Here is a 13,822-nt window from a genome sequence, read left to right on the forward strand (position 1 = left end):
TGCAAACACCACATTAAGAATCGTGAAATAATAATGGGTGTAACAGTGGAACAGGTATCGAAGGAATGGATTCAATGTGACCACTTGTCTTCTAGAAGAAAACTGAAGGCATTAGCCAAAATGATTGTCTACTTGTCTCTCAGAAGAACAACAAACATACGATTCAATATACGGTGTTTACAATGGCATTGGGTGGCACTGAATATACTCGTACAATAGAGAGTCAATTATGTGATCTTTGATGAACCATGCTGTCTAATCAACCGAACGCACCTGTAATCACGTGATGTATTACGTGTGGTGTATTACGAACACAGCTTCTGCTGCCGAAACGGCTACGAGATTTAGCTGCCAAAAAAAGGACCAGCAGACTGAGGTTAATGAAAGTTACAGAATTATTCAGACACCAAAACCTTAGATGGAGCATTGAGTGCTTTAAATGGTTGCAGTTAAGCAAATTAAAACCTCGTTCTTGAATCTTCTCTATTTCGTCAGTAAGGGCTGCAGATCCTGTATATGTTACTGAGCAGCCAAGAACTTTTATTTTATTCATTTCAATTGCATGTTATTACAATGCCTTAACAGCAAGTATCAGAGTATAGAAACATTTTACTGAATTTTTGAAGTTTTAATGATTCCTGAAGTTCTGTAATGTGTCAAAGTTGTACTAAATTGTATTCTTTGATGATTTTCAAAGTTTGGTATATGGTACGTTTAATTACAGTATTTCATTACCTTAACTGTAGGTGTTACAGTTTTACTGAATTGTATTAAATTTAATAATTTGTAAAGCTTTGTCATTTTGTATGCTTAATGTGACAGAATAGGTTACTAGCTATATATCATCAGTAGGTACTTGTGAACGTTAACTTTATTCTATACATTATTAAAAGGTACAGTAATTGTTATTAATACCTTATGCGAACTAGTATCGGTCCCAATTAGTTCAGATAATTGACTCTACTGTATTTCAAATTGTACAATCCCTAGACAGATTGAACTGCAAGCAAAATTGTAATCATACAAGTTTAGCATTTCATTTCCAAGGCATGTTTTTCAGCGTTCTGTCTTTTCTACATAATATATACCTCTCCCCAAGAGACAACCAATTATTGGGGAGGCATTCAAACACATTCTCTCCCTGACTTGTGTGTCACTCCTTACAACTGCCACTGTGCAGTTAAAGCGAGCTAAAGACCTCACTTCAGCATCACAGAGGGTAGCTGATGGGTAGATGACACTTAGTGTGAGTTACAGTGCAGGATCCTGCAGTCACACACCAATCTCAACCTGCAGAGGCTTACACAGAGCAAAGACTTTCCACAGGGATTAGGGGACCACAGTGGACGACATGCACAAATAGCACCAATAATTAGCATCAGACTCCCAGCTCTACATCACACACGACTGCTGAAGAATGCTTTGACAATTTCAGGGTTTACCGACTTGAGCAACGGCAAGCCGGCCACGGTTACACAAGCTGGAGACCAACTTTGCCTTGTCTGCATGGCTTCTGGACTCTGACAGTCCATAATTAACACACACAGACGTGTAAGAACTCAACTTCGTATGACTGAGCAGCCCAGTAAGGGTTATTAAGGGAAGAGCCAGGTAACTTCGGAAGTTGCCCGCAATGTAACCTTTAATCTAATAAGATTCCGACGATACTTTTTGTACTTGTGTTCACTGTGGGTGTACTACAGTGGATTGTGGTGAGAATCAAAGTCTAGCACCAATACTTGTTCTCAGCTAAAGGAACAGACATTTGAAAAGAAAAAGTAAGAAATGCTTTAGAAAATAAAAGTTCACCAGCAGAAAAAGCCTCGAGGGAAAATAAAAACTAAACAAGACCAAGACCCAGAACATAAAATGCAATAGCTGAAAAAGCCTGGAGGTTAAACATGAGGTTGAGACCAGAGTGCTGTCACTGTTTTCTGCTTCAAAACCACACTCTCTTAATAAGCAATCCTGTAGATAGAAAAAAATATCCGAAACTAAACGTTCAAGTGCCCATACATCCTGAAAACACTTGAAATTCTTTAAAACAGCTCTCTTACGAGATTTAATAACTTCAAAAATATTTTTTTTCCCCCATGAGAAGTCATAAAAAAAATGTAAGACATGGGTGATTCTAATATTTAAGCAGCAAGGCTTAATAACGTATTGATTGTTTGCCCAAGGAACAAGGGAGCTACATAACTGCTTTAGAATAATAGAGTTAGAAATGAAGAATGCTTTGATATTAAAACACAGACAATCCAAACCTTTGTGGCTGAATCCTTGAGTTCGTTGAGATTATCCTGTAGGAATGAATTGAGATGACAGATGAGCTGGAACAGTTCTCAGAAACCAGGAGATTGTGGAAGCATGGCTGGTGGTCACTCCACACATCCAGCTAGACCTTCAGGGACTAAGTCTTTGACATTGTTATTTGGAGACAAAAAGGCTTCAAACGTTAATCTTGTTTCACAGCCTGGACCTAAAGCTCCTAATTGATGCTATTTCAAATATGTAATATTGTATTAACCTATATGTGTGTGTGTGTGTGTGTATGTATGTGTATGTATATGTATGTATATATGCACATGGTACAACTTCACTATAACGAGCCCCGTTTTGAACGACACCAACAGAAAGAACAGATTTTTTCAATGGAAATTAGCCCTATTAGAACAATGACTTTAACAGGACTGACCGGATACAATGATATCAGTACTCACTGACACTGCTTTCTCCAGTGTGAACGTGTTATACTCTCAGTGAAAACAAAGACCATGATTGGTTAATTCAACAGGTGTGAGGAAGCAACTGCAACTAGCTAACTGCAGCCAGGCAACTGCAACCAGGCAACTGCAGCCAGGCAAAAGGAGTGAAGATGGGGAGTAAGAGATCGGCTTTGTCTCTGAAAACAAAACTTCAAATCATCGATGATCTGGACAATAAAAGAAAATCACAAGCCACAATCTGCCAAGAACTCAGCTAACAAGCAGCACTGTTGCAATCATTTCTTTCAAGAGGAAGGACATGCCATATTCTCACATGCCATACTATATTCAACATGTAAGAGTACAACTTGTTCTTTTTCATTTCTTTACTGTTTTCTTTTAAACATACCGTTTAAATGTTGACCAATGTGAAGTAATCTTCAAAAAAGTATTATATATTGATGTTCAATTCAAATTGGGTGTTCTTTCATTATTCTGGTGAAGCAAACTGCCAAAGCCTATTGTAGTGATCACCTTGATATAACAAAACATTTCTCCAGGTCCCATGGGGGTTCGTTACAGTGAAGTCAGACTGTACATCTATACAAATCCCTGAGGAAGAACTACTCTGCATATATCCAAATAAATGAAAAAGGGCAAACCTAAATCATGTATTCTCATTTTTTTTTCTTAAAATTGACACCAGTTTAATGTGGGTATTTCAAATTATAAAATGCTATAAGACTATCCTGCAAAATAAAACCCTAGCGTGGAGTGTTTGCGTGGGCGTGTGTGTGTGTGTGTGTGTGTGTGTGTGTGTGTGTGTGTGTGTGTGTGTGTGTGTGTGTGTGCGTGCGTGCGTGCGTGTGTGTGTGTGTGGGGGGGGGGGGGGGGGGGGAGGAGGGGGGAGGTTTTCGTGAATTCCAACCAGATTATTGTCCTACTCGCATTAAATATCTTCATGCTATTTAATTGTGTTTCAATGGAGCCTGGCTGCTTAAGAGCACAGCGGTTCTTGCTAGTGTTCTTTATGTATAATTAACAACTTACAGTCCAAAGGGGTTCAAAGCAATGGGAATGCAACGACTTCTTGGTAGGTTAGGGTACAGAAAGAATTAAAACACACGATGCCTGGAGTAGTGGCTACCCAGATCCCTCCTGAAGGCTACGCCCACGGTTTTGTGCTAGTGGTTTGCCACCTCAGCTTTCTCTTGGCTTGCTGGTGTGCTTGGCTGCTTTATATTCCTAACGCAGGCCTCAGCAGGACTGGCATGGGGGATAGGATGACCCTTTCGAGGGGAAGGTGAACGCCGCAAGGGTGCACGCTGACTGAATACTGCAAATGCAACTACAGGAGACTGGAACGCCACAGACTTTTTTTTTTTTTTTTTTAATTGGATCTCCTTCTCAGAAGGCACACATCGGCAACAGGCTCATCAGGGGTCCTGATGAATCCAGAGGTATCCAGGTAAAACGCCCGTGAACAATCCAGGAATTCTTCAGTGCAATACTTTCTTCAAAAAAGAAACAAAAACAAAAAAGAAACACACTCTGCTGCTCCGCTTGGCTGGGAAGACCGTTTTGCTCATAGCGATATTGCACTCCCCAAAAAAAAAAACACGACAAAAAAGTAAAAAAAAAAAAAAATTCAGGCACTTGAATTTTTTTTTTCTGCATGCTGTTGTTGAATTTTTCACTCTCAAAAACATTTGTTATTTACAAAATTTGACTAAGTCCTTGAAGGATAACATTTCTTTTTAAAAAAATATTTCATTCTACAAAACAAAAAACAAAACACAGTCCTCCAGTATAGACGTGGAATGCAGGTTTCTATTTCACCAAAACAAATTGACTCCAGAGGCTCCAGTGTGCACTTTACATCAACTTGGAGGGAGACGGACACTTTGAAGAACACCAGAAGGGCCAGAAATAGGGACGCTGCCTTCCTCAGGCTATACTAACCTTAACAGTGGAGGAATGTGATGGTGAAGGGTGGGTATCAAGTTTGCGTCGCTTTTGTTCTGGAAGTGGAAAGAGATTGTTTTGAGTATGGGAATTAGAAACACTGAACACACTACTGGCTTTCTACTTAACCCGCTACCCAACTTTATAGCTACAAGTAACCCCACCCCCCAAAAAAAAAAAAAACAAACAAACAAACAAACAAACAAAACACAAAACCACACACTCCTAATCCTAGGTACTTGAAAAGCTGTCCAGACTTCCACTCACCCCTCTCAGACTCGGAGGATTCGGACCGGGGAACGGGCGACTTCAAGGACCCAGCCACAGCTGCCTTCTCTCCTTTACTGCTCTCCTTAGTTTTGGCTTCCTTGGCTACATCTCTCTCCTTGGACGGCTCCTTCTCTCTCTCCTTCTCGGCAGATGACTTCAACTCGCCACCGCTCGCCTTGGCTTTGTCGTCCTTGCTGGCCTTCTCGTCTTTCTTGAACTTCTCCTTCTCGGATTTGGGGGTCTTCTCCTTGGTCTCCCGGGTCTTCTCCTCTTTGCCTGGCCTCTCTTCTTTCTGTTTCTCCTTCCCCGGGGCTTTGGCCTCTGGAGTGGCAGCTGGTGTTTTCTCTTTCTTCTCCTTATTTTTTTCCTTCCCGCTTTTGTCTTTGTCTTCCTTCTCCTTGATTAACTTTGTGCTAAGGTAAACCAACAAAAACGTCAGTCTATTTATAATGGTTATATCACAACCTATACCTGTAACAAACTAATGAAAGCCACTGAGAACGGCTACAGTTTAGTCAGCAGCCCAAGTACCACCACACTGCTTTATAATTGCACAGGGTACAATATATTTCAGTTTAAGAATGCCATTCTACAGTCAACCAAGCAATGAATAATGACTGCATACAAATAAAAATCAAGCTCTCAAGGTGCTCTACAAAATAAATGTATTCCTATATTAAATTTATTGTATAGCCTCAGCGAAATATTGAACAATTAAATAAAAAAAAATAATATTAGTTTTTTTGCATTCAAATAGTTCCTTTAGTTCACATCGTAATATTCCGGATGCATTTCTCTCTGTTGCCTGTGCTTCTTTCTGTGATCCCTTCTTACCTATTTGTAGCACCATTTCCATTGCTGGTGGTGACCTTTGGTGTTGTATTGTTGGTTTTGCTTGCAGCTTTCGCAGCACTCTGAGACTTCTCCTTGGATTTTTCTGTGCAAGATAAATACAGTTTCTGTAACCTTCTACATTCTGCACTCTAGGTTTATGACATCAGGTAATCCAAGCCTCTGAAGAATATGATTTGCAGGCTGGGTTGTAAACACAATATGCTAGAAAGGGTGATGTTAAAGTACTGTATACGGGATATATTTAGAACCCTAAAACGGCTCAACAATAAAGCAAATTGAACCCATTTCAGTGATGTGATCGGAGCAGGGGATCGTAAAGTGGTTATGAGCCAGCCATGGATCTCACCATTCTCCTCGGAGGCTCCCTCCTCGGGTTTGCCGGTGCTGGTGGTGGACGCAGGCTTGCCAGCGCTACCCGGTCCGTTCTGCACCGTGGTAGGGCCGGTGTTCCTCACTGGCAGCTCTTTGTGGTGGAACTCGTTCTCGGGCACCATGTACGGTTTCCTGCTTTTCAACTGCCCGGAATAGCTGCAAGTCGCACACATTGTTAAGAGGCACAAACAAACAAACAAAAAAAAATAAAAATAAAAATGCATTAAAGAAAAAACGAATACAGGTATTCGGAGTTTGCACATATTGCTGGTTGAGCGCAAAAAAAAATGCATACGTGTTATTAAAATACAAAATTAAATATCAAGAATTTTGTTTGTGGATGGATTTTGTTTGTTACGGTGTTCTTGTTCTCAGCCAGCGATATACAAGCGTTTCCCTTAGGGATAAACCATGTAGGGCGAGGTTTCAGTTCAAGAACACTTAAGGGGTTGGGCTTGTCAACTTAAATGGTTTTATTTATTGTTATAGCTTCATCAAAAGGACAATGGAATTGTGTGTTTCTGCTGTTGGGCACTAGGACCTACTTTAGGGAATATACACAACCCAAAATATATATACAAATATATATTCGAAAAAAATATCAAAAAAAAGTTTAAATAAATCAATCAATAAAACCCACTGTTCAAATACATTACAATCACCAATAAGGTGAGTACAACGGTAAAACATGGAGCGAGCCCTTCAAGATCGTCTCCAAATTGACAGTTATCTTAATAGTGTCAGCTGGTGTGGACAGGAAGAGGAAGAGTTTTTCTGCTGCAGTAAATTACGAATCTCTTTACAATGAACATCTGATAAGATCACTTCATCATGACCGGACGAAACTGGGGAGATGTGATCCCAGCAAGTCCACCTGTTAAAATGAATCGTTTCCATTAGCCAACAACCGTGACCTTATCCTGCCATTTAATCTCAGAAGGTATTGACTGCAGTAAAATATAACCAGGAAACGTGGGGAACAGGCTCCACATGTAATTAATGGGGCAGTATTTGCAGAGAAAATCAACAGCTTCTAATGCACCGCAAGCAGAAAACCTCAATTAAAAATAAATTGGAATGGCTATTGATAATCTCGTCTGCTGTAATTGCTATGGTTAGTCCCTGCACACATACAAGCATGTGCACAATGTTGGATGCCACACTGGAAATTGCTCTCTGCACTCTTGAATGTTACAGCGGGGAAACCTGATTCTCCAATATGAAAATGTCATCGAAAGTTAAGAGACAGCAAGCAGGTACTAAGCACAAAATAACATCACATTCAGCAGAAAGTTTTAGAGGGAAAGACGAGTAAGCCTCAGTAATGGAGCAACAGATCTCAAATCAGAAAATGTAATGGGAAGAAAAAAAAAAAAGAGATTAAAACTGTATTTTCAGCCTGTGTTTTAACATGAACTGTATAAACGCTAAATCGCAGTGTATTGTAGTATCACTCAATTGTTGGTCACTCCGTTACCCCATAGCCAATGCATAAAGATCAGGCCTCTTCTCCTTCTCCTCCAGGCAGATCTTGTGCACCCTGCGCTCCAGGGCTTGCCCCAGGTTCAGCACTTTGGGGTAGCACAGCAGGATCTTGGTGAGCACAATCAGGATATTCCGGATGTGGGTGTATTCGCCAGTCTCCAAACAGTGCACCGAAGCCTAGAGAGAGAAATACAAACACAACATCCATTTCCAGTTTTTCAGGATTTCATTTCATTATTCCTTCAGATGACGTAAGCTAGATAAGAACAGTGCATACGCTGCCTGGTTGCAGAATGTAAGGCAGTATGGTCATGCCATTACACTAGGACTTGTGTTCTTGTTCTTTTACTTGCTGCTCCTGACAACACAGTTAAAAAGGGGGAGCACTGTACTTACTTTAGTTCATTTATAGTGCAATCTTCAAAAGGGAAACAGTACTTACTTTAGTTAATTTATAATGCCACTTATGGACAACATGGCGGAAGTTTTCATAATCCAGCTGGTCTGCCTTGTTTCCTCCATCGAAACCAGTTGCCCGCAGAATGGTCAGGAACCCTGGGTAATTTCCACACTCCTGACAATGAAACGAAAATAAATTTGATTTAATTTTGAGACGATTAAAAACAACCGCTGAACCTCAAGATTTACATTTGTAATGTATTTTTCTTCTCAAGCTTCTCTCTTCTTCTGCTATTGACCTATAAAAAGGCATGTCTAAAATCAGCTTTAGTTTCAAAAGGTTGGTTTTGGTTTTACCTTTTCGTAAATGGCTCTGTCGCTGTGCCACCTTGTCACAGTATCCAGCATGCAGCAGAGGAAGCGCCCATAGCGCCGGGCCTCATTCTCTGTGCAGCTTGCCACAGTGTAGATAATGTCAGAGAAAACCTTAAGAGGAAAGAAAGCGCAGGCATCTCAACGATTATTCTCTTTTAAGATGGTGCAGGTGATATTATTTACAGACTGGCTAAAAAAATCTCCTAGTCCTACCTTATTACCCAAGTATAGCTAAGTCTTACCCTGTCGTAGCACAGGAGGGTGCAGAAGTTGGGTGTTCTCTGCTGGTGCACGAGCTCCACAAAGCGGGCGCAGTAAACTGCGTCAATGGCAGAGAAAATGCAGCGAGGAAATATGCACAGCTGGAGGAACTTTGTGATTGTCTCGTTCTTAGTGGATTCTGCAGAGAAACAAACCGCTTAAACCAAAGTTACCGATCAATAATGCCACAGGCCAGGGCATTCAGCTTTTAATTATATATATATATATTATATATGTTTACATAATTGTATGTAAAAATAATGTGATATCTGTATAATGTGAAATAATGTATAATGTGATTCTTGTAACAATTGTAAGTCGCCCTGGATAAGGGCGTCTGCTAAGAAATAAATAATAATAATAATAATATGTTCCGCTATTTGTTCATTCACTGCAAACACAAAGTGGCAGAAAAGCCAGCTTCACAATTTCGATTACTCACACAGTCAGAACCTGAAGACACAAATTGACCTATTTCTTGGTTGAAAAGCTTCTTCTGTATCTGTCTGATCAGAAAAATAGCAACTGCTAAGATTCTGGCATTCACTTGCGTATAATGGCATTTTGTTTTTAAATTGAGATCACAAGATGCTGCTGGGCTGCCGATGAAACATTAGAAGATCTTTGCGATACCCACACAGGGGAGCGTCTCATTTACAGGGGGTTAATAACAAACCATTTCATATATTTTGACATTTCAATTATTCATGGAGTATTAACATTAACATCTGTTCATGCAGTACTGGCGATATAATCCTCAATGTACCTGTTTTTGTGTGACGAATTTTTACATTTCGCAGTATAAAAATTGACAAAAAAATTGGTTTTACCGGAAATAATTGATCTAGATGAGCTCTTAAAGCAAGAATGACAGAGTAGTGAAGAGCAGTGAGCAAATGATTCATACAGGTAACAGAAGTGTGACTTACTTGCTAAAAGCCAGTTGTCTTTCTCCAGTTTCAGCCTCTGCAGGACTCTCTGGACATGCTCCAGCTGCTTCTTCTCCTCCTCTTGAAGCTTGTCCTGAAGCGCAGTACACCTCTCCTTCTCCTTCTTCTTCTTGTTTGGGGGCTGATTGGTATTAAGGGGACAAAACCAAGACAAAAACACCACACACTATTAAAGTTCGGACAGGCCGGAACAGCGAGATGTGCTTTTGGTTTCCACTGGTGAGAATCAGACCTCGTCATAATTATTTATTATCATTTTAAATGTTACCGTATCCCCCCACTCCCATGGAAAGACACAGCCATTATAACAATTTAAAGATTTAAGGCAGCCAAGACCCCAGTATATGTTTTTATTAAAATGTATGATTAGCTTTTCCAGTATGCATACTTCGTATTACTCAAGCAGTTATATCCAATGCAGCGGTCATTGCTGCACAAGTCAATTATCCAGCAGGTAGTTAGGTTTCCTGGGAAAAGGCACTTAATGGAAAAGAAGGTCAATTATCCATGGGCAGTGACCGCTGTGGAGGATATTAATGCATTCTGAATAATTTAAAAAAGTTTTTTGTATGAAGACTTTTTTTTAAATGTATTTTTCGGTTATAATTTGAACTCGATCGCTTAGACTGCTTGGAGTTTAAGGTTTTTAAGATTCCTGTTAGCTTTACGTGCACTGTCCTGTGGAATAATGATCACTCCACTGAGACTGTGCTGGCTGATACGATCTGTGTGACTTATATCAGAAATTAGGAAAAAGAAACCGTTCCGTTAACATATTCAATTAAAAATGCCATTAATGTATTTTAATACTGTATGTGTGCCAGAATATGCGTTTCAGAAAACAAGTATAGAATCCGACAAAGCACGTACCATTTCTGGATTTTCATCAATGGCTTTCATCTGAACTTTGAGTTTGTTGACCTCCCTGTTGTAGGCATTGTGTGGCACAGCGAGGTCATACATCGTGAGCGACCAGAACGTGGCATAGAACTGAGGGCTGATGTCATCCCAGACCTTGGGGGGGTGCAGGGAGACCACTGAATCGTGGACAGGAGCCATCACCAGATCGCAGGCCGCGATGTACTTGTGGACTTTCTGCTGCTGTCGGTTTCCCTTTTCAGTCTTCTTCAGCTCGTCGTATTTAGACTGCAATGAGGGATTGTGCAAAATCAATTTGGCGTTGCTAAGTAGAACTACAACACATGCTCAAGAGAAAAAGAAAAAAAAAAGTTATACAATTAAAATATCTCCCCGCCTTTCATAAATTTAAGTAGACCCTGGCACTGCAGGAAGGACAGACTTCAGAAGGAAAAGACTAACCCCAGAATGGCCAACATCTGATAGGGACACTTGGCAAGACATTGGGGAGGCTTTTCAGAGTGCAGAAAATACATTGTGGGTAATGACAATTAATAAACACATCCCAAATGAAACACTAGAAAAGAAAAAAAGGAATTGTACAATGAACCATTGTACTATAAAAGGCCACACTAAAATAACCTGAGAAACATTAAATAAAATACACAATCTACAGATAAAGTGTATGTGTCAAATGTCGCCATAAAAATGGTCTAACAGCATTTTGTACAGAAATGAAAAATCTCTGCAGTGAAGATATAAAAACACCACCCACTCTTCAATTCAAGCCCCAGAGAGAGAAAGCCAGCAATGAAGTGGCAGCAGCTTTCACAGATCCTGGCTGGCAGTCAAGACTTATCAATTCTACTTACCAATATTTGGTGTGCATACATGGGCCTTGACAAGAAAAATGCTGCATCGTGGGGCGTGTGGAATTGGTTACAGAGGATGTCCACGGACGGTACTCGCTTTATGTAATCTTCTGTGCTGAGATTGGATGCTAAAAATCCTCCAAACTGTACAAGCGTATCGTGGCACTAAATGGAGGGGACAAAAAAAAATCATTGTCAATCCTCAAGCACAAAGCGAGTGTACATGTGCACCCTGTATGTGAGCACTGATGACATGCAGATTCCACATGCCTGCCTTCAACTTCAATGCAAACGTTCCAGCCATGGAATACGGCAGCCAGGAGGGACACCTGCACACACAGCATCTATAATCGCTGCAAGCAATTCTTTTTCACATACAGGTTCCAGTCCTGGAATCGATTATCTTTATCCATTTCAAAGGGCTCCAACATTCAGCAGGAATGGAGCTTAACTGTGCAAAATAGCATTGTGTATCTCACTTCACAATTTGCACACAATGTTTTTTTAATCCAAACCCATAGGCTTATAATAGTATTCTCCCCTCAACAAAGAGGATCATGTATTTACTGATGCTATTCATGCAGGAGAATGAATGAATCATTATGTTTTGTCCTGGTGGGGTGTTTCACCCCATAACACTGAAATTGCCCCACCCTGAAAGAGGTGGCACATCGAAACTGGGGTAATTTCAATATTCTGGGGTCAATAAACACACACTTCCCCAGCATCATGGGATTGTTGTTCCTTGTTTAAATACATCACAATGCATCAGGAATTAAAATAATATCCTGTTATTAATAATAATAATAATAATAATAATAATAATAATAATAATAATAATAATAATATAGAAGAATATGAGATGATTCAACTGTGAACAGAGGAATCCTAGACTAGCAGGAGAGTAATTTCTAGGGTCTGCATTTTCACTTGACTTTCAGACAGTACAATATGTTCACAATCTGTTCTTGAAGCCAATTACAGATTTGTGAGGCGCTAACGCCTCTGTGTCTGTAATACCTGCCTTTATGTAATAACCTTGCTTTACAGATTTAAAAGTAGAAAACCGACAAATACATTTTTGCTAGATTTATTATTTTATTTATTTTTTAACTGCAGTGGGCTTGTACATTATAATGCGATTCATCCATTCTGCAGCATTCCTTAAGTTAATACAGGGAGTGTAAATGTGCAGCTTTCTTGTATTTCACTCCATTCACTTTGGGGACGTGATGCAATTAATATTTTTCACTTAACTAAAAAAAAAAAACATTTTAAAAATGATTTTCTTGACTAGTCATTTGGAAAATGCAAAGAAAAATGGGTGATCGTTTTTAAATACTGCAATTTGAATCATTCATGGATTAAAATGCATTATACTCCAAATCCTGTCTTTTGTATCCTCATGTTATGCAGTACCTTTAAAATGCAAGGTCTTTAGCTCCATCTGCAGTAAGAATGTACACAATTTGAATATGAAAGACGACTCAGACAATCCATCATTAGATTCTCTTTCAAACATCACATCTGGGAGATCACTTGACAAAAATATTCAGCTCAATAGAAGACGTCAGTCTGGTTGCTCTTCTATTTTATCAATATGTACATATTCACATGCACATGCTTTATTCATGTAACAACATGGAACAATCACATCAACGTTAAATATGGAGGGTGTCAAAAAGATGTATATATGTTTTAGATATCGTACAAATAAAAATACAAAGCCATGCTTAATATACGGGGCATTAACCAAGGCTTTACAATGCATTTTGTTTACTTCTTATTAGCCAAGCAACCTTACAAACAGCCCCCTTTTTTATTTTGATCTGTAGACGGTTTGATTTTTTTTTTTTTCTACTGTAATTCAGGCTATACAGATTTCTACAGAACAAAAATACACCGTTGCTTCCTGGTATATATGACATATCTGCATATCCCAATTGGCAGGTAACGAACAAAGATGCTGCTCATCAAAAAGGTTTTTAAAAGTACCGGTGGTCGCTCCTTTAATTCGAGGGCTTGCAGTTGCACTGAACCGTTTGTTTTTACCTGATCGTAGAGCTTCCCAACAAGTTTGAGATGCTTCTCTCCCCCCTCCAGAAAGACGACTCCATTCCTCTGCTGGGCCATGAGCAGACAGAGGGGGAGAGCCAGCTCATGGTCCAGGAGAGCGTCCTTCAGCCTCTGGGATGATTTCTTGGTGTTCCGGATCTGTCCAAAATAGCCACCCTATCAAAGAACACATAGACGAGATGGCAATGAGATGACACTGAGACAGCAGTCAGCCAAACCAATCAGAGCCAATTCAGACTGTATAGAATACTGGCTGGAGCAGGAGGGCTCTCTGACACCAAGTTGACAGATCACAGTGCACCAATAAGGCCAATAGAGGGATATGCTTTGCTACTTCATTGCACATAGCTGCTGCTGTGATGAGGGTGCCAAAGCAAGC

At 39.9% G+C, this 13,822-nt stretch overlaps 1 protein-coding gene across 4 annotated transcripts in view; it reads right to left on the bottom strand.

The window, feature by feature from the left end:
* LOC117411978 (THO complex subunit 2-like) overlaps positions 1 to 13,822 on the bottom strand; it is a 40,023-nt gene that overhangs the window by 5,368 nt on the left and 20,833 nt on the right. For 2 of the 4 annotated variants that reach the window (XM_034019883.3, XM_034019881.3), the window contains 13 exons: positions 13,420 to 13,599; positions 11,368 to 11,532; positions 10,508 to 10,783; positions 9,617 to 9,758; positions 8,669 to 8,826; positions 8,409 to 8,537; positions 8,095 to 8,226; positions 7,645 to 7,829; positions 6,142 to 6,323; positions 5,775 to 5,877; positions 4,938 to 5,353; positions 4,668 to 4,726; positions 2,265 to 2,300 (listed from right to left, as the gene is read on the bottom strand). In XM_034019883.3, the coding sequence (XP_033875774.2) occupies positions 2,265 to 2,300; positions 4,668 to 4,726; positions 4,938 to 5,353; positions 5,775 to 5,877; positions 6,142 to 6,323; positions 7,645 to 7,829; positions 8,095 to 8,226; positions 8,409 to 8,537; positions 8,669 to 8,826; positions 9,617 to 9,758; positions 10,508 to 10,783; positions 11,368 to 11,532; positions 13,420 to 13,599 (2,163 nt within the window). Of the gene's footprint in view, positions 1 to 2,264; positions 2,301 to 4,667; positions 4,727 to 4,937; positions 5,354 to 5,774; positions 5,878 to 6,141; positions 6,324 to 7,644; positions 7,830 to 8,094; positions 8,227 to 8,408; positions 8,538 to 8,668; positions 8,845 to 9,616; positions 9,759 to 10,507; positions 10,784 to 11,367; positions 11,533 to 13,419; positions 13,600 to 13,822 lie in introns of all 4 variants that reach the window. The other 2 variants (XM_034019882.3, XM_034019880.3) reach the window with 1 other exon arrangement.

This window comes from Acipenser ruthenus, chromosome 16 (assembly GCF_902713425.1).
Source record: "Acipenser ruthenus chromosome 16, fAciRut3.2 maternal haplotype, whole genome shotgun sequence".
Classification (NCBI taxonomy): domain Eukaryota; kingdom Metazoa; phylum Chordata; class Actinopteri; order Acipenseriformes; family Acipenseridae; genus Acipenser; species Acipenser ruthenus.